The sequence below is a fragment of the Emydura macquarii genome, unplaced genomic scaffold (genome assembly GCF_026122565.2).
Source record: "Emydura macquarii macquarii isolate MOO-44397 ecotype Brisbane River unplaced genomic scaffold, CSIRO-AGI_Emac_v2 contig_719, whole genome shotgun sequence".
In the NCBI taxonomy this organism is placed as follows: domain Eukaryota; kingdom Metazoa; phylum Chordata; order Testudines; family Chelidae; genus Emydura; species Emydura macquarii.
In genome coordinates, this window is record NW_027130856.1 from 16,022,927 (window position 1) to 16,041,305 (window position 18,379).

Consider the following 18,379-nt stretch of genomic DNA (forward strand, 5'->3'; position numbering starts at 1 on the left):
TTGATCATAGTTGTTTAGGGTTTTATTGTACATTTAATTCAGAATATGTGATTTGCACATGTTGAATCACATGTAACAGTATTCATGTGGAGAAAAAGGAAGATTGGGGGGAGAGTGTGATGAGTTATACCAGTGGTTCCCAATCTCTTTGGCTCGAGGGCCACAGGTATCATTTTTACAACCCTGAAGGGCCACCAGTCTATCAACTCATCAAAAATGTATTGACGTATACACCATTAAGGACTGGCTATCACTACATATTTAAAGTAAACATTTGGATGCTACTGTGCTCATTTTTACATTCACTATTGTACACCTACAAATGACTCACAGTACGTCACACACACAGACAAAGCACTAGTGTAGATGAGTGATTGTCACTACATGCTGAATCACATGGCCTGGCAGCTAAGTCATGATGGGTAGCACCCCTTCCCTGCCACTGCAGCCAGATGGAAGGAGTTCAACAAGGAGGCTGCCTCCTTGCTGATCTCCCATCCCCCTGGTTGCAGCAGGGAAACCGCATGCATCCTGTAGCCCCGTGTGCTCCACCTGGGTCCCTAGGTAGTGGCTCCCTTCTGCAGCCAGGGAGACAGGAGATGAATGCTCCCCTTCCTCTGGCTCCAGCAGGGACCTCAACGCCTATGGACTCAGGCGGAGCACTTTGCTGTGCTCCCTATTACAGCCAGGGGGAGGGGAGCACTGATCTCCCATCCCTTTGCTGCAGCAAGGTGCCTGCACTGGTCTTGTAGCCCCGCAGCAATGCACTCCACCTGGGTCCTTAGGCAGTGGCTCCCTTCTGCAGCCAAGGGGACGGGAGATCAGTGCTCTCCTCTCTCTGGCTCTAGCAGGGACCCCGGCGCCTAGAGACCCAGGCGGAGTGCTTTGCTGTGCCCCCTGCTACAGCCAGGGGGAGGAGGAGCGCTGATCTCCCATCCCCTTGGCTGCAGCAAGGAGTCTATGCAAGGCTTGTAGCCCCGTGGCAAAGTGCTTAGTCTGGGTCCTCAGGCAGCGGCTCCCTTCTGCAGCCAGCAGGAGGGGAGCTGTGGGCCACTTTGAAAGACCCTGTGGGCCACTTTTGGCCTGCAGGCCATGGATTAGGAACCACTGAGTTATACAGACCCACTCTGCTAGGGAAGGCACCAGAGAGGCTCTGTGTGCAGGGCTAGCCCCAACTCTCCAGCTCTGTCAGTCATGTATGGTAGGAGGAGGGCTTTAAAGAGGAGGAAATTGCAATTAGCAAGGGAGAAAAATCACCCTGAGCAGGAAATGGGTGAAGCGACTTCTGAAGCCGGAGGGGGAACTTCTATTTAGGAGGCCTCCACCCCCAACTCCATGGAAAGTGCAATGAATTGCCTGGGTAAGCCTGACAGAGTGAGCTCAATTCACCTACCCCATCAGAAGGACTCCTACAAAACAACTACTTAAATAAGAAGGTACTGCTGGCCTTTTCCCCTTTAAGTTGGCTGTAGGAAGAAGTTACCCTTGGGTGCATTGGAACATTTATTTTCCTTTTAATCCCTCTTCGGCAGAGACAGAAGCCCTGCAAAGGGTAGGGTTCCCATTGCAACGATTAAAAATTATGATTTATACATAAACCACCCACTGTAGATAAATGGGCATGGCCAGCATCTCTCACCATCTGGGAAGAAAACCTAAGGGGACTTTTTTATAGGGGGAATCAACTAAAAGCAAGAACTAGTTCCATGAATTGAAAAACTTGTCCTGCACTTAAAAAAAATAAATTACATGGTGAAGTCATTTCTTGCAGCCTTCAGAAACTGAATATGAGCTCTTGAGACCAGAATAGCTGAACTAGAGGAGCAAAGGGAGACAGAGATGTACGTAGACAAGACTTTCTGGGACCCAGTAGAGTGGTCCTACTCCCAGTCTCACAGCTTCTGTGCTGTTGATGAAGATGAAAATCTTGGGGAAGGAGAACCTGAGATACAGATAAATGAAAAATTCACTACAACAGCTGTTTGTGTAGTATTTAGCATGTAAACATGGTCACTGAGTTACATATGTGCAGCTGTATGTTATGTGTATGGTAGAACTCAGCTAAAGTAATTGAAACATTCAGTTTGACTGGAGCTAGCTGTGTTAAAATTCCCATTAGCTATCAGTTTAAGAAATCTCTTGTTTACGTACACACTCATATGTATGTGCCATTTTCTTGCTGCTGTTGAGTCCCAATTGCCCATATCAATGATTTCTTTACTTAAAAAAAACAAAAAAAACTCCCATATTTTGGTCTTGTTACAAATTAACAGAATAATTGGGTAAAATCACAATTGTAGTAGGAGGCTTTGGAAAGCTGTCAACCCACTTCCATTTTGCTGTTAACACAAGGCATTTTATTTACTGTATCAGCTGCAAGAAATTTGACACAAGCTGCTGTCACCATTTTAAGAAACTGATAACTAGAATTTTTCTTGGTGATGTATAATAGAAAAACAGTTGAGAGAGGACTGCACATTGGAAAGTAGTAGTTTTCACGTTGTAATATTAATTCTCGGCTTTTGATAATACCAGTTTATCTTTGCATATAGTATAGCTGAGAGCCAAATTCTGCTACCCTTAGTTACATTGTGTAGCACCTTATTCCACAAGCAGTCCCATAGACTAGACTTAAAATCAAGCTAATTTCATAAATAAGGGGCTAATCAATCAGAGTAAAGATGGCAGAATTTGGTCCTAAATGCCTACCACAGAGTCTCTTACAAAATGAGTAGGGAGGGATATTTGTAAGATCTCTCTCTATTTTATTATTGTGGTACTCCTGTTCTAGTAAAAATAAGTTATCTTAATGTTAATCTTGGTCTTTTCAGTGACTGATGAACAGTATTTATATGTATTAAATGTTCCTTTAAAAGTGACCTGCAAAGGCTTTTTTTAAAAATTGGACTTGTGCCCTTTTTTGTAAGATACAATATACCATAATCACTTGGTTTATGTCTTTAAACCTAGTGCTGAGAAGTGTTGCTCTTGTTTCCTGTGTGTTAGTGCCAGTAAGTTCTGCTCTTCACTGGGCCAGTGTATTTCAAGAATTACGACCAACTTTACTTTATGTGGTGGTGAATCTGAAGTAAAATTTAAGGAAATAATTCAGATCTAAAAGTTACTGTTTAACCCTAACATTCTTTTGGTCATGATTGGACAATGTTTTAAGCATTATAGACATACATATTTTCATTGTAGGTTCAGATCTATGAATTGGAGGAGCACAAGATTGAAACATGGAGGGGTAAGAACACTTCTATTAAGTTCCATTGATGCCTGTTAATGAAATTTAAAATTATCTCAGAAAATTGAGTTTTGGTTACTCATACACTTAATCTGTCTCTCTCTAAGATACTTGAATGAAAACAGGAAATATTTGGAGTTTGTCTGTTTGCTCATGCTGCTTATTTTTGAACTTGAAATAATAATGCTGTCTGTATTGGGTGGTGGTGATGGTAATAAAAAACTAGTGAAACAAAGATCCTGTTTTCAGGCTGATTTTCATAGAAGTAGTTTGTTGTTTTTTTAAAACACAGGTATCTTTTATAGGACGAGTAAATCTTAAACTATTTGTTTGGATGACTTTTATGGGTTTATATACTGTATCTTTTCCTAATAACAGCTTCACAATCAATATTACAGTATCTTGCTTTGAACTGTTCACTTGACTGTCACATTGTGAGCTATAACTAAACGTTGTGGGAGAACTTTAGAAGGACTTTGTTTAACTTCATGCCACTTAAGGAACTGTTCCTAAATATAAACACTTTCTAACTGCCTAGGGTTTTTGAAATCTCTCCTACTGTTTTAAGCAAACTTTGTAGAATGTAACCATTGGTTGTTTGCTTTTCCAGATTTGTGTTTCCCAAATTATGGTTGTCATGGTAGCAGTTTCAAATATATTTTAGTCATGGGCTAGTTACCTTTAAAAAAGACATCTTAGAAAAGAGAATTATAAGCTAATATTTAATGACATTGTGCAGGGATGATTGTCATACAACAGTTTATCATCAATTCATATTGATTTAAGGAAGTTCAGCAAAAATTTGAAAATCAGATAAGTTGATTAACTGTATGATCTTCAACTTAGTCTTCTAAAAATCACCAACTAAAAGATCTTAGTGTTGGTTTCATATAAATCTAAATATAAAATCCGCTCTTGGTGGATATGCATTTAAGATCGGAATCTTTTGGCCAGCTGTGTCCTATTAAAGAGAGGTCAGCTGACCCTTAGTTCCTCCTTACCACCCAATGCTGTGAGGTGGAGTGACACTGTTCGCAGTTTCTCTTGCGAGCTTAAAACAAATTGTGTGTCTAGTTATCTTCTTAGTGTAGGTTTTGATATTTAGGGTAGGTAGGTTTCAACCGGCTTCTGTTCTGGGTAGCAGTGCTTTTCATTACCTGGTACCAGGCAGCAGCCCTTAGTGTTGAGCAAAAATCTCTCTGGTGCACGTATTACCCTCAGTGATAATGGCTATGCTTCTCGATGTATATATGAGATGCCTGTTATCCTTGAGTGAGGGATATATTATTGACACATGCACTGTTTGTCAGTCATTTTCTAAACACACTCAGAAATTGTAGGAGACTCACCTAAAACTTCATCTGCTGCACAAATCAATGAGACCTGCCTCTGATCCTGGTAAACAAGATTCACCTAGATCTGAGCAGTCTTCCACCAGAATTACTCCCAATGAGTGTAAACATTATGAACAACTCTAGAATTCCTTCTCTTCTGAAGCATTCTTCTGCTGCTGTGATTACCAAGTACACTTCATCGACTGATTGGGTAGGATACAGCACCACTTTTCTAAAGAGCCTATGTACAGGTCTTCATCTGAGAAACCTGTCAAAAAGAAAAGGCATAAATCACCTCAGCCTTCCTGGTACAAAGTTGGAGTTGGGACCATCTGTCATCCAAAAAGGCTCTGTATGCCCGTACCAGATATAAGGAGCATCCTCAAAGCAGTCTCCAATATGCACTCTTTGGCTCTACCTTTGGGATACTCCGTACTGACATCAAGGCTTACTGTTCCTGTACCGGCAACTACCTAGCTTTCAAAATTGTTGCCTACAGTACAAATAGTCTTGAGACAGAGATTCATTGTATGGGGGAGGAGGGAATCTACTTTTGTCTGCCCTCCCTAAGTCATAATTGTTACCTTTGGCCACAAATATTCCCTTATCATACACACCACTGACATTTCCTCAGCACTGGGTAGGTCTTCTGTATCAGCTAAAGATTTTTCCAAATTAAGTCCTGGGATGTGCCTGTCAAATCAGCTCCATTATTGGAAGAAAAGTATTCCTCCTTATTCATTTCAGACTGCACTTGGGAGGCTTCATTCATGTATTCCAAGACCTCTTATCTGACCCTTCTACATTCAATACAGAGTCCAAGGCTCAGAATTTAACCTCTAGCTGATAGAGGGGATATAAAGAGGGAACCTTGTACCTTCCCTGTGGCCCTCAACTCATTTTGCTTATAGCTGTCATTCCTGGCCATGCTGGGCACCATGGGGCTTCCATCACACCAGGAAACCGTCTTTTGCCCCCTATAGGGCTCATCTCCCTCTCTTAAAGTCCAACAGCATTAGCAATCCCAGATGTCACTTCCTGTGATCCTCAACAATTACAAGTTTCTGATGAAAAAATCATCAGTCAGCTGAACTTGCCCCTGCTGCCATTTCATTGTCATCCCCTGACAAAGCTGTGGTCTCATCTGCTCCATCACACCCGACAACTACAAGGCTTTTCAAGACCTCCTTTGTCAGATGGCAGAGATGTTAGGCATTACAACTGAGGTAGTGCAAGAGAAATCCCACAAATGTTTATACATCCTCTGCACCTGAATGAATGCCAGATGCTCTCTATGCCACTCAGTGAAGGACTGTTAGAAGCTGCACAGTGCTTATAGCTGACACTTGCATCTGTTCCACTGAAACTAAAAAAGGCAGAGAGAAGGTACCAGGCACGGTCCTCAGGTTTTCAGTATTTTTACACTCCTCCCACACCCAGATCTCTTATAGTCACTGCTGCCCAAGAAAGCCCAAAACAGCAAAGTTCCAAGGCAACACATAAGGAAAAGTAGCCCAAACTATATTTTCTGAAGGAAGAGCTAAATCATTGCCAGTTTCCATTTTAGGATAGGCAACTACCATGCACTCCTTGCCATGTAGAAGTAAATCAATAGGCATAAGATATTGGACTTTTACTAATAGACTACCACAGGAGTTCTAGAGAGGAATTCAGATCCTTAATTTCAGAAAATTAACTAGTGTTTCAGACCTCCTTGCAGGCAGCAATTGATTGCACTGTGGAAAGATTGATGGTAATATCTGTGACAATGAGGTGGGGGCATTATGACCACAATCCTCACAGATCCTCAAAGAAGTACAGACTGCTGTTGGAGACTTCCCTTTTTAAGGGCTGTGATCTGTTAAGGAGAAAGACAGATGATGTGTTGTGCTCATCAAAGAACTCCCAAGCTACAGTTGGGTTCTTGGTTCTATACATCCCACAACCCAGAAGAAAAGGAGGTTAGCAGACCTATTCCTTCTGCCCCTTTTTTAGCCTCTATACTAAAGGCTGTCAGAACTACCAAGAAAGACACAAAGAATACACAGATGACTTTCTGCATTCTTCTTCAGTGGTAGCAGTATTTGTTTGATGTTTAGTTGAGAGCTGCTCAAAACTACATACCCTTTCCCTGTCTTATTTGGACACAGTTCATTATCTTTTTGGGAAGCTTGGACCAATATTGCCTCATACTGCTGGGTCCTGGAAATCATAGAGCTTGGATATTAAGTTGCATTTCATGTGTTCTCTGTCCTCCAGCCAACTTACCCATCACTTTTCAGGGACCCCTCTGACAAAAGAATTACAGCAGGAAATGCCCTACTTTGGGAGCAGTAGAAATGCCTCTTCAATAAAGGGGGAAAGGTTTTTATTCCTGTTCCTTTTTCCTTGAACTGAACAATAGGATGCTTCCCAGTTTGGGACTCAAGGAAACTCAGATTCATTCACTGAGTCGAGTTCAGAAGGGCTATCCTTGTCTCAGTAATCACATTCCTAAAGTTTAGCAGGTCTCTACTGTCAAGATGCATATTTTCATGTTTTGATCCACTCAGCCCACAGGAAATTCCTGAGATTCCTAGTGGGGAGTTCACATTTCCAGTTCAAAGTCCTTCCAATTTGGTTATTAATTACCCCAAAGGTTTTCACAGAAAGTCTGGATCTAATGGCGGCATATTTAATGAGACATAAAAATTTATCTCTGCCTCAATGAGTGGCATGTTTGAGGGAGCTCATGTCAGCAGGTAAGATGTCATTCATCATATCCTACAACTCTTTGCCACATTGTAACTCAAGATCAATAAGGAAAAGTCATCTTTGATGCCTACCCAGAAAATACAACTTATTGTGACACTATTAAACTCCATGACTGGTAGGGCATACTTACCTCAGGCCAGATTCAAAGCTATGACAGGTCTCAATTCAGTTATAAAACCAACCACAGACACATTTTTACTGTTGTGTAAGGTTGATAGGTCATGTGGCTTCAAGCACATTGGTCACACCACATACCAGACTTTCCTTCAGCCATATTTGCATACAGTAAAAATAAATGTGTCATGAGCAAACATCTTATTGATGTCCCAGTCCATTTCCAAGTTAATGCAAGAATCCTAGTCAGGTATGCAGAAGTGTTCCATTTTCTCCACCTTTGTCCTCAAAAACAATAGTGACAGACTCCTTCATCCTCAGCTGGGGAGCACATCTAGAACAATATGAATCTCGGGGTTTGTGGTTCTCAAAGGAGACTTTTCTTCACAGAAATATAATAGAACTTGGGGCAATGTGTTTAGCTTGTGTAGTGTTTCTCCCTCTGATCCAAGGCAGGATAGGGTAGAGAGTGAGAGACAAAAACCACACCAAATGTTACGTGTGAGCAGACTAGGAGGAGTACAGTCATCCTCATAAGGGGAATTAGTATGCTTGTGGAATTGGTGCATACATTATCAGATCACTCTGATAGTCATTCACCTACCAGGACTACAGAACACACTAGCAGATCACCTGATCAGGTAGTTTTCAGAAAACCATAAATAAGACTCTTTATAATTCAGTCTTTCATGAGGAGGGTTGCTCACACATGGACTTGTTTACCACAAGGACAAACAGGAACTGTCCTGTCTATTCCTCTGGAGGGCCTGAACCTGGGATCACATTGACATTTTCTGATGTGTGTGTATCCTCTAATATCCAAGGGTTTTTAGGAAACTAAAAAGTCTGCAGTAATGATCCTGATAGCATCAGCTTCGTCCAGACAATTCTGATACCCAGACCTCGTAAAATTTTAAATTCCATCTTCCTAACATTGCCAAATAGTCCAGATTTAGTCCCCTCCATCATACCCAGAACAACTGGCATCTAGACCCAGCCTCTCTACATCGCAGAGCCTGGATGCTGGCTGGCTGATTAGATCAAGCCTTTCTCCATGATAGAGTCCAAAATTTCTCTCCAAAGTGGCTTCCAACTAAACAAGATAATTCTCTCTCCTACCAATGTTATTCCCTAAGCCACACTTCAACTGGGGGAAGCAAAACTCAACTGTTTAAGTGTTAGAAGGGCACTCTCATTTTTTTTGTATAGAATGGTCATCCAGGGACTTACCTACATTTTTTGTTGTCTTTGCAGACAGAAAGATGGGCCAAGCCATTTCATCTCAAAAGCAATCTAAATTGGTCTCAGAAGGCATTGAGATTTGTTACCAGTTAGCTAGTTTAGATTTTTCTGGGTGGAGTCAGGTCAGGTCTCGTCAAGCTCCAGCAACTTCTGCTGGTTCTTTCAGAAGCATTGCATTTACAGAAATATGTAGAGCAGCTACTTGGCGATCAATTAATACATTTACAAAATACTGTTCACTGGTAGAGACATCTAGATCAGATACAATTTTTATTCAGGTAGACTCCAAATGCACACCTCCAGTACATCAGGTTATTGCTTGTGAGTCCCCAAGAGTGGAATGTGTATGGACAAGCACTCATAGGAAGAAGAGTTATGTACCATACTGTAACTATGGTTCTTCGAGATGTGTTGACAGTATATATTGTGCAATCTGCCCTTTCCCCCACTGCTACAGAGTTCTATGATGATGATGATGAAGAAGCCTATTTATTATATAATGCTTTTTATCAATAGATCTCAAAGCACTTCACAGTCTTTAATGGACTCTATATTGACTAAGAACTGAGGGTTGGTTGGCTTTACTGTGGTCTTTAGGCCCTCAGGTGGATGTCATGAGGGCATTAATTCAGGGCTCAAGCACAGTCCCAAAGACCCTACTGGCCAAAAGATTCTGATCTCAAGCACATGGGGCATGTGTGCACCAAGAGTAAAATATATATGGACAGCACATCTAAGAACCACAGTTACTGAAGCTAAATATTCTTTCCAGTGGATGGATTTTCTCCAGTATATTTTGTATTGTTATGACACTTATTGATGATACTCTTCTTTGCATCACTTTAATTCTTGTTTAAAGAATTCCTATAGACCCCTTTACTGATTATCCCTTTAACTTCAGCATAGAGAGCTCATTGTCAAAAGTATCCCTGCAAATTGATTTAACTTGAGAAAAATGTCTGGATGTTTGTCTGATTGTGAGCCTTTGTAACTTTTCTTCCATTTAATTGGGAGTTGAGGTATAGACATTATAGTAATTGTCCACTTCCGAGTAGCTAAAACATTGACTTTTAAAAATATTTGCTTTTTAATACAGAGCTTTATTTACAAGAAACATTTAAGCCTTTAGTGAACATCTCCCCAGATGCAAGGTAAGTTTCTGCTGCTTACTTTTAACTTGTGTTGATCATGGAAATAGTAGTGGGGATTTCTTTATCTATATTAAAGAGAAACAGGATTTGAATTTGTGAACTAGAGTAAGATAATGAAAATGGAAAAACTCTTTGCATGTTTTTATTTAAGTGGCTCAAAGCAAGAACTCTCTAAAAATCAGCGTTTGACTCATGTAGGATGTCTTGTAATGTTGGAGCAACTTGAGAGCTTGCCACAAATCCCTTGCATAATTCCCTTCCGTGCACTTGTCAAAGAGGGAATGGGGGCCAATGACCTGACTGCATTCTAACTTCTATAACTCTCAGAGCTGAGAAAGCAAATACTGCAGGGAAGATGATTCTTGCATATATCACTCCAGGGTTCCTAATTACAAAGAAGATTCATTTGTCTGTAAGTGTTACTCTGATAAATGTATGATACTGATGTAGGAAGCATTAATCAAACTATTAACTTTTTGGAGCCATGTCCTAAGCTTTTGTTCCAACAGTCTGGGAAATCTTAGTACTTCAGGGGTTAACCTTTCATTAAAAATGAGTAATGTCATATCTCAAATGATAAGTAATAATTGGTAATCAGTTATTTTTCTTGCAGTCAAAGTAACATTTTATAATTCCTACTGTGCTTCCAGCTTTCAAGAATAGTAAGACAAGGTAGTTCAGGGGATTGTTAATGTAATACCGCCTCTCATCTCTTGGTAACTCTATTTCAAATAAAGTTACCACCCTTTAACATTTTCACCCTGCCTAATCATGCCTCCGTGGCACATGTTTAATCAATTATGATCTTGGCTCCATTTCTTGTGGACAAGTGTATGCATCCTGAAAGGCAATTGATTATAAATAATCATTTATAGTAAATAATGTTTAAATAACAATAAATAATAATTGGCATTGCTGATTGTTTCAAAGAACCAACATTTAAAGGAGTGTACAGTGAAGGTGAACTCTCTTCCCCCAATGTGATCCTTTCAGCTGAGGATTGAGGCACATCCAGTGCAAGAGAGTAGTTGGAGACTGTGCATTGTCACTGTGTGTGTTTCTTTTTAAATAGAGGGTATTAATTTTGAGTGCTATTAATTGGCTATCTTTATTTTTGAAGTGATTGTCTTCATGAGAAATTTAAATTGTGGAGAATGCTAACCTCTCTATTACGGTGGCTCACTGTCCCTCAAGGTTTACTGATACCAACAGTTTATTTAACTGCTGATGTATGTCTGTGTGCATGTGATTTGTCTTCAACAACAGTGAAAAGCTTGCTGTTACCTTTTGGTGTGCACAAATTCTGCAAGTTCTCTAAGATTTTATGTGAAAATTAGGGTAAATAATGATTGGTCCTGTGTATTCTTTGTGATGCTGTTATGATGTTGAAGTATGTTTTGGGATTTCGTGATCGGAATTCACTAACAGATTTAATGATTTTTTCCTCAGCCTTTTGGATGCTGTATATTCATTGATCAAAAACAAAATCCACAGATTGCCAGTTATTGATCCTGTCAGTGGGAATGCACTTTATATACTTACCCATAAAAGAATCCTCAAGTTTCTCCAGCTTTTTGTAAGTAGTTTATAATGTACTTTGACGAACTGATTTTAAATAGAAACCTAATACAATTAATCATGTAAACCCTTGGCTTGGAAACTTTTCTTGATAAACACTTTAATTTGAGCATTTTTGCTTGTTTTTTGTTTTGCATCTTTTTTTGATAGTACGAAAAGTATGCTGGAAGGAGGGATCAAAAGTGTCTGTCTGTCCGTCCCCCCATTTATAAAAAGTTGGTAGCTGATACAGACTGTCCTAAATTCTATTGTTTTGCTGTTTTCTCTCTAATAACAGTACTGCAAAACATAAGGGTGAAATGCATATAATGGGTTGTCATTACGAAAGATTAGATAAATATACAGCTCGAGAATTGAAGTTCACTTTCAAATCTTAATTCTGAACCTCTTTGATATATGAGGAAAAAACGGTTACTAACTTTTCTGTAACTGTTCTTCAAGATGTATTGCATATGTCCATTTCAATGTAAGTGTGTGCATGCCCCAAGCACTGTTGCCAGAATTCTTTCCCCCAGTGGTATCCGTCAGGTTGCTTTGGTACCCCCTGGTGCCGTGCGCTCATAGCACAAGTATAAAAGGCCCTACCAATCCTGTTATGCCCTGCCCCCTTAGTTCCTTCCTTATTGACAAGAGGGGAGGAGGGGTGGATCTTGGAGTTGACATACGCAACACATCTCAAAGAACAACAGTTACAGAAAGGTTAATAATCGTTTTTTCTCCTTTGAGTGCTTGCACATGTCCATTCCAGTGTAGGTGACTCCCATGCAGCTATATAGGAGGTGGGCTCATAGTTCATGAACATGCTGACTGCAATACTGCTCGGCCAAAGCTTGCATTGTCTCTGGCCTGCTAGGTAATGGCATAGTGAGTCGAGAACGTGTGCACCGATGACAAGGTTGCTGCCGTGCAGATGGCCAGAATAGGGACTTGCGCTAGGAAAGCAGCTGTGAGGAGGCCTGCAATCTTGTGGAATGAGCAGTCAGGTTGGCTGGAGGTGGAATGCCTGCTTATAACATGCGAATGCACAGTGTGATCCAGGATGATATTCTCCTGGATATTCTCTTTTCATCCCCTTTGCTACCACTATGAATGGTAGAGCAGATCTATGGAATGGATTAATTGTTTGTATATAGAATACCAGGGCCTGTCTAACATTCTAGAGAGGATAGACGTTGCTCTTTCTTGTTCAAATGTGATTTCAGGAAACTGCGAAAACACTTTCAGGAGGAAAGCTGGGTGTGGACGCAGTTGCACCTTATCCTTGAAGAAAATCACATATGGGGGCTTCAGTGTGAAGGCGTGAATCTCTGAAATCTGTCTGGCCGAAATGATGGCTACTGAAAAGATTACTTTCTGGGGTTGGTGAACTAACAATCTCATTGCTAGTGGCTCAAATGAGGGACCTGTAAACCTTGTTAAGAAGAGGTTAGGTCCAAGAGACGCATGAGATCCCTAACCTGGGGATGGGGTACAATCTCTCTAGGCCTTTAAGTAAATAGATAACCATCTCATGCAAGAAGATAGACTGATTGTCGACCAGGGGATGGAAGGCTTAAATGGCTGCGAGGTGGACCTTGACCGAAGAAAGAGCCAAACGTTGTTGTTTCAAATGCAATAGGTACTCCAAAATAAGCTGCAAAGAGGAACATAAGGGTGGTACTCCATGCTGGGAAGACAAAATGGAGAATTGCTTCCATTTTGCAAGGTAAGTGGTCCTGGTGGAGGGCTTTCTGCTGCCTAGGAGACCTTATGGACCTGCTCCGAGCACACCTGTTCCTCCGGATTCAGCCATGGAGCTTCTAGGCCATCAGATGAGGGGAACTGAGGTTTGGCCGGAGCAGCCGACTGTGGTTTCGGGAGATCAGATCCCGATATAAAGGAAGCAAGAGTGGGGCCTCTACCAAGACGCCTAACAAGATGGCTGTAAGGGTTCGCCACCACCGCCCCTCTGCTTTGGCCACCCCCACCTGTCACGAAGGAGTCCAAGACTGTCTTGTTCAGCAATCCAGTGCAGTTTATTTACAGTGTGCAGTCCCCCCACCTTCTTTACACACACTTTGGCCGGCTGCCTTAGGAACTTCTGCAGCCAGGCAGGTAGAGCCTCTGTTCCCCTTCCACTTCCTGGCTTCTCCTTCCTCTCATTTCCTTCTGTGGGCCTGTTTATAGCCCCTGGTTAATCAGGCACACAGCTGTTTCCCTTGCCTCAATCAGGTGCAGGTGTAGGTGTTCCCAGCCAGCTCCAATCTACCTTTCTCAATTGGGGCTGGCGTGACAGAGGGCTGGCTAAGGGATTACGGCCCAGCACCCTGTTACAGTGTAAAACCAATGTTGCCTGGGCCATGTCAGGGCTATGAAAATGACCCAGTCCCGCTGGTCCTTGATCAGAACTTTGTGTTTTAGTGGGATGGGAGGAAAGGCATAATATAGGTGATCTGGCCATGCTATCAGGAAAGCATCCGAGAGAAATCCCAGACTGTGGCCTCGCAGGGAACAGAACTGGTGACATTTCCTGTTGATCCAGATAGTGAACAGATCTATCTGGAGAGTATCCCATCATTGGAAAATGACCCTCGCAATGTCCACCTGGAGGGACCTTTGTGGTGAGAGGAGAAAGACCCCTTGAGGTGATCTGCCAATTGGTTGTACACTCCTGGGAGGTGAGAAGCCTCAAGATAGATTGAATTCACTATGCAGAACTCTCACAGATGAATTGCTTCCCAGTGCAGCGGGGAAGAGGGATTCACCTTGCCTGTTGATGTAGAACATGGCCATTGTGTCATGCATGAAAACCAAAACTACCTTGTTCTCAGTGAGAGTCAGGAACGCCTGGCAAGCTAGGCAGACTGCCCTGAGCTCTCTAACATTAATATGGGGAGAGAGAGCTCTTCTGGGGACCAGAGGCCTTGAGTCCTGAAGGACCCCAGGTGGGCTCTCCAGCTCTGAGATGACGCGTCTGACACCAAGACATCGAAAGTAGGGGCCACGAAAAGCATACACCCACACAGACTACGTGATGGTCCAACCACCACTCCAGGGAGAAGAGAACTTCAGAAGGTACTGTGAGAACTGAGTCCAGATGATGATGGTTAGTTAAGTGAATACACTGTGGCCAGCCACACTTGAAGAGGTTTGAGACGCAGCCTCGCGCGTTGCATGATGTAAGTGCATGATGCCATGTGGCCCAGAAGACTCAGACAACTCCACGTTGTCGTAACCGGGTGGGCCTTGAGGGACCTTAGGGTCATGATCACCTATAACCAGTTTCCCGGGAGCAAGACTGAATGGAGTCAAGAACCAACCTGATGAACTCTATCCTCTGTAGTGGGACGTGGGTGGACTTTTGTGTGTTTATTAGCAGGCCTAGGACTTGGAAGAATAATTGGATGAGGCAGACATTGGATTCCTGCTGATCACTGGACTGACCTTTGACAAGCCAGTCATTGAAATACAGGAAGACGAGTACTTCCTGTTTCCTCAGGAAGGCTGTTACTGCTTCTATGCCTTTGGTGAAGACAGGCGGAGCAGTTGACAGGCTGAATTGAAGCATCGCAAAATGGTAATGTACCTGGTTTATGATGATTCTGAGGAACCGTCTGTGACCTTGCATACTTTCATATATTGATTTTCCATCTTTTAAATCGAGAGCGGCATACCAATCCCCCAGATCCAGAGAGGGAATGATGGAGGGCATGGAGACCATGCAGAACTTTAAGTTCTTGAAATCATGGTTGAGATGGCACAGGTCTAGAATAGATCTGAGACCATCCTTTCGGAATCAAGAAATAATGGGAATAGAACCCCTTTCCTCTCAAATCTTGCGGAACTTCTTCTACAGCTCCACCCGAAGGAGGGATTGGACTTCTTGTACCAATAAGTGATCAAGAGAAGGGTCCCTGAAGAGGGAAGGTGGAGTAGACACAAACTGAAGAGTGTATCCCACTTCTACCGTGCTCTGCACCCAGCAGTTCAAAGTGATGCAGGCCCAGGCAATAAAGAAATGGGACAGGCGGTCTGAAAACAGAGGGTAACTGGATCTAATATTGTGGGGACTGGGATGTTGACCTCAAGCATCCCGTCAAAAGGAGTGCTTTGAACTCCCAGAGTGGGGCAGCTTGCTCTGGGGCGGCTTGCATGAGACCTGAGGTGGAAACTGGCAAAAGAGGTCTACACCTAAACCCCGTTTCTTCTCTGTGGGTCCTACTGGGCCAGCAGAGTGAAATATATGCCTGCCTGCTGGGGCCTATAATGTTTCCTAGAAGCTGTTGAGGTATACAACCTCAGGGACTTCACGAGCTTAAGGATTCCAGGGCAACCTTGGAGCTCAGTTTGCTCTGAGAAAAGCGAGAACCCTTCAAAGATGAGATCATGTAGGGTATGCTGAATCTCCTGAGGAAATCCAGACGACTGTAACCATGAGCTCCTGCGCATGGTTACAGCTGAGGCCGTGGATCTGGCCACAGAGTCACCTGCATCCAGGGCTGCCTGTAAAGAGGCCCTCACTACTATTTTTCCTTCATCGACCAGCAAGGAGAACTGCCTGGCTTCTTGAGGGAGCAGGTCTTTAAACTTTTGCATGGTATCCCGCATATTAAAGTCATAGCTGCCCAGTAGTGCCTGCTGGTTTGCCATGCAAAGTTGCATCCCTCCCATAGTATAGACCTTTCTGTCAAATAAGTCTAGCTTTTTGGAGTGCTTTGCTTTAGGCGTTGCTCCCGACTGCCGTTGGCGATCTCTTTTGTTAGTGCCCAGGGATCCTAGAGGGGGATGTGAGTATAAGAACGCGTAACCCTTGGCTGGCACAAAATACTTCCACTCCATATGCTTTGCTGTGGTAGAAAGAGACGCAAGGGTCTGCCATAGTACCTTGACTGGGTCCGTGATAGCCTCATTGGGGGGCAGGGCTCTCAGGATGTCCAGTAGGCTATGAAAGGACTCCTTAGCTACCTCTGCCTGGCCAGACTTGAGGCCATCTGCTTTAGTGAGTCCTGGTGAGCCTTGTGGTCATCCTGAAGATACATGCCAGCAGTCACTCATACAGGGAGGAGGAGGCTAGCATCAACTGGGGGGCTCCCACTCCTTCCATTTTTCCCAGGACCCATGGGGCCTCCTCTTGAAATTTGGTACTGGAGTCTGGGTCAGGAGTCACCTGGCGAGATACCGGTGGTGCTCTGCTCTCAGAGGCCACCACGTAGGAGCGCCTTGAGAGAGAGCCCTGCGCTGGGGGAAGAGGAAATCCCACAGATTCCAGAAAGGCCATTGTTTGGGTGCCGGCCCCCATGGACTAGGTGGCTGTGCACTCAGTGGCACCCCTGCATTTGGGGCCATAGTGAAGGGGTGCCTCGGGAAGTAGCACGGGCGGCTGCAAAGGTGAGATGAGTACAAACCCACTTCTGACTCTTGATGATTAGTCCTGGTGAGGCTACCAAAGTAGTGTGGACCCGTCGGTGCTGGAGATGGGTGCCGAGGTGGTGAAGCCTGCAATGAGGCCATCGTGGAGGGTGTTCCCCTGGAAAATAGTCCTGGTACCGGATGCTGGATGAAGATGGTTTTCTGCCGCTCAACAGAACCAGCAACACTAATTCCTGCATCACTAGAGACAGAGGCACCAGCAACAAAAGGAGGTTCCTGACTGTTACAAACACTTCAGGAGTTGACGGCATCGTAAACATACTGGAGCTACGTTGCCTGCCTGAGGTTGGTGTCTCCAGAGCCAGAGTTAGTGGAACCTGTGTAGGTACCACAGTTGCCAGTACTGGCTTTTTGCGTTGCTGAGGTGGAAGAGTGGTCCGGCACAAGTCTCACTCTATCCCAGTCCCCATGTCTGATCAACTTCGGTGCTGGGGAACTACCTCTCTCTGGCTGCTTCTTTTTTTCTTCTTAAGCATCGGGGATGGGGACCAGTGCTGAGACTTCTGCCCAGGGAGAGGAGTGCGCTACAGTGATGCCGAGGTACTTGGCACAGAGTCCAAGCTGCTCGGCTCTGAAGCAGGTCTCAGAGCTGCCTCCATGAAAGCAGGACCTTCAATCTCACTCCCCAGTCCTTTTTTGTGCGAGCTTTGAAGTCCTTACAGATCTGGCTGTGGTCCTTCTATGTGCTTCTCCCAAGCATTTGAGACATCTCAAGTACAGGTTGCTCAAGGGCAAAGACTTGCTGCAGGAAGCACAGGGCTTGTAGCCCAGTGGCAGAGGCATGCCCCGGCACAGGGGGATGGACATACTACACAGGAAAGGGTCCAACACTAACATAACTAAAAAAAAGAACTAACTACAGACAACTCATTAACCATTTAGAACAGCGGTTCCCAAACTGTGGTACGCTACCACTGCGGATATGAAGGCCACCTCCCAATGGTATTCATCCACCTGCTGCTGGGGGGCTGGCTGTGGAGCCTCCAGTGGCACTCAGCCATGCAATGGCAGAGCGCAGTGGCCCCCAGCACCCAGGGTAGCCCGGCCATTCTGCCCCCCCTTCTTCCCCAGACACGCTCACAGTGGCTGGCCGCTCCAGCGCCGGCCCCACCCCCAGCAGCGCGGCGGCCTGGCCATTCTGGCCCTCTCCCCCCTGGACACACTCACAGCGGCTGGCCAGAAGCCGCTCCAGTGCCGGACCCGCTCCAAAAAATTGGCAGTGGTGCTACAAGTGGTGGAGTTTTATGTTGGTGGTAAGCAGTGTGGTAGAGTTTGGGGACCGCTGTTCTAGAAGATAGTGAAAACCACTAGGAAGTTTGCCAAAGCAACCAGAGCAGTGCCAGTAACTGTCTCGGGCAATAAGAGGGAACTGAGGGGGCACAGAGTCTGAAGAGCCCTTTATACTGGTGTTTTGAGCATGCGGCACCAGGGGGCGCTAGAGCTAACCTGACAGATACCACTGAGGAAAAAATTCCAGCAACTGTGCTTGAGGCATGCGCACATCTACATTGGAATGGACATGTGCAAGCACTCAAAAAAGTAAACTGTAT

General features: G+C 44.0%; 1 protein-coding gene across 15 annotated transcripts in view; it reads left to right on the forward strand.

The window, feature by feature from the left end:
* The window catches only part of PRKAG2 (protein kinase AMP-activated non-catalytic subunit gamma 2), a 426,595-nt gene that overhangs the window by 388,567 nt on the left and 19,649 nt on the right, over positions 1–18,379 (forward strand). For all 15 annotated transcript variants that reach the window (XR_010918707.1, XR_010918708.1, XM_067542741.1 and 12 more), the window contains 3 exons: positions 3,202–3,247; positions 9,788–9,842; positions 11,292–11,418. Coding sequence is in view for 13 of the 15 variants with exons in the window: in XM_067542741.1 (XP_067398842.1) it covers positions 3,202–3,247; positions 9,788–9,842; positions 11,292–11,418 (228 nt within the window). In the remaining 2 variants the exon portion in view is untranslated. The remainder of the gene's footprint in view (positions 1–3,201; positions 3,248–9,787; positions 9,843–11,291; positions 11,419–18,379) is intronic.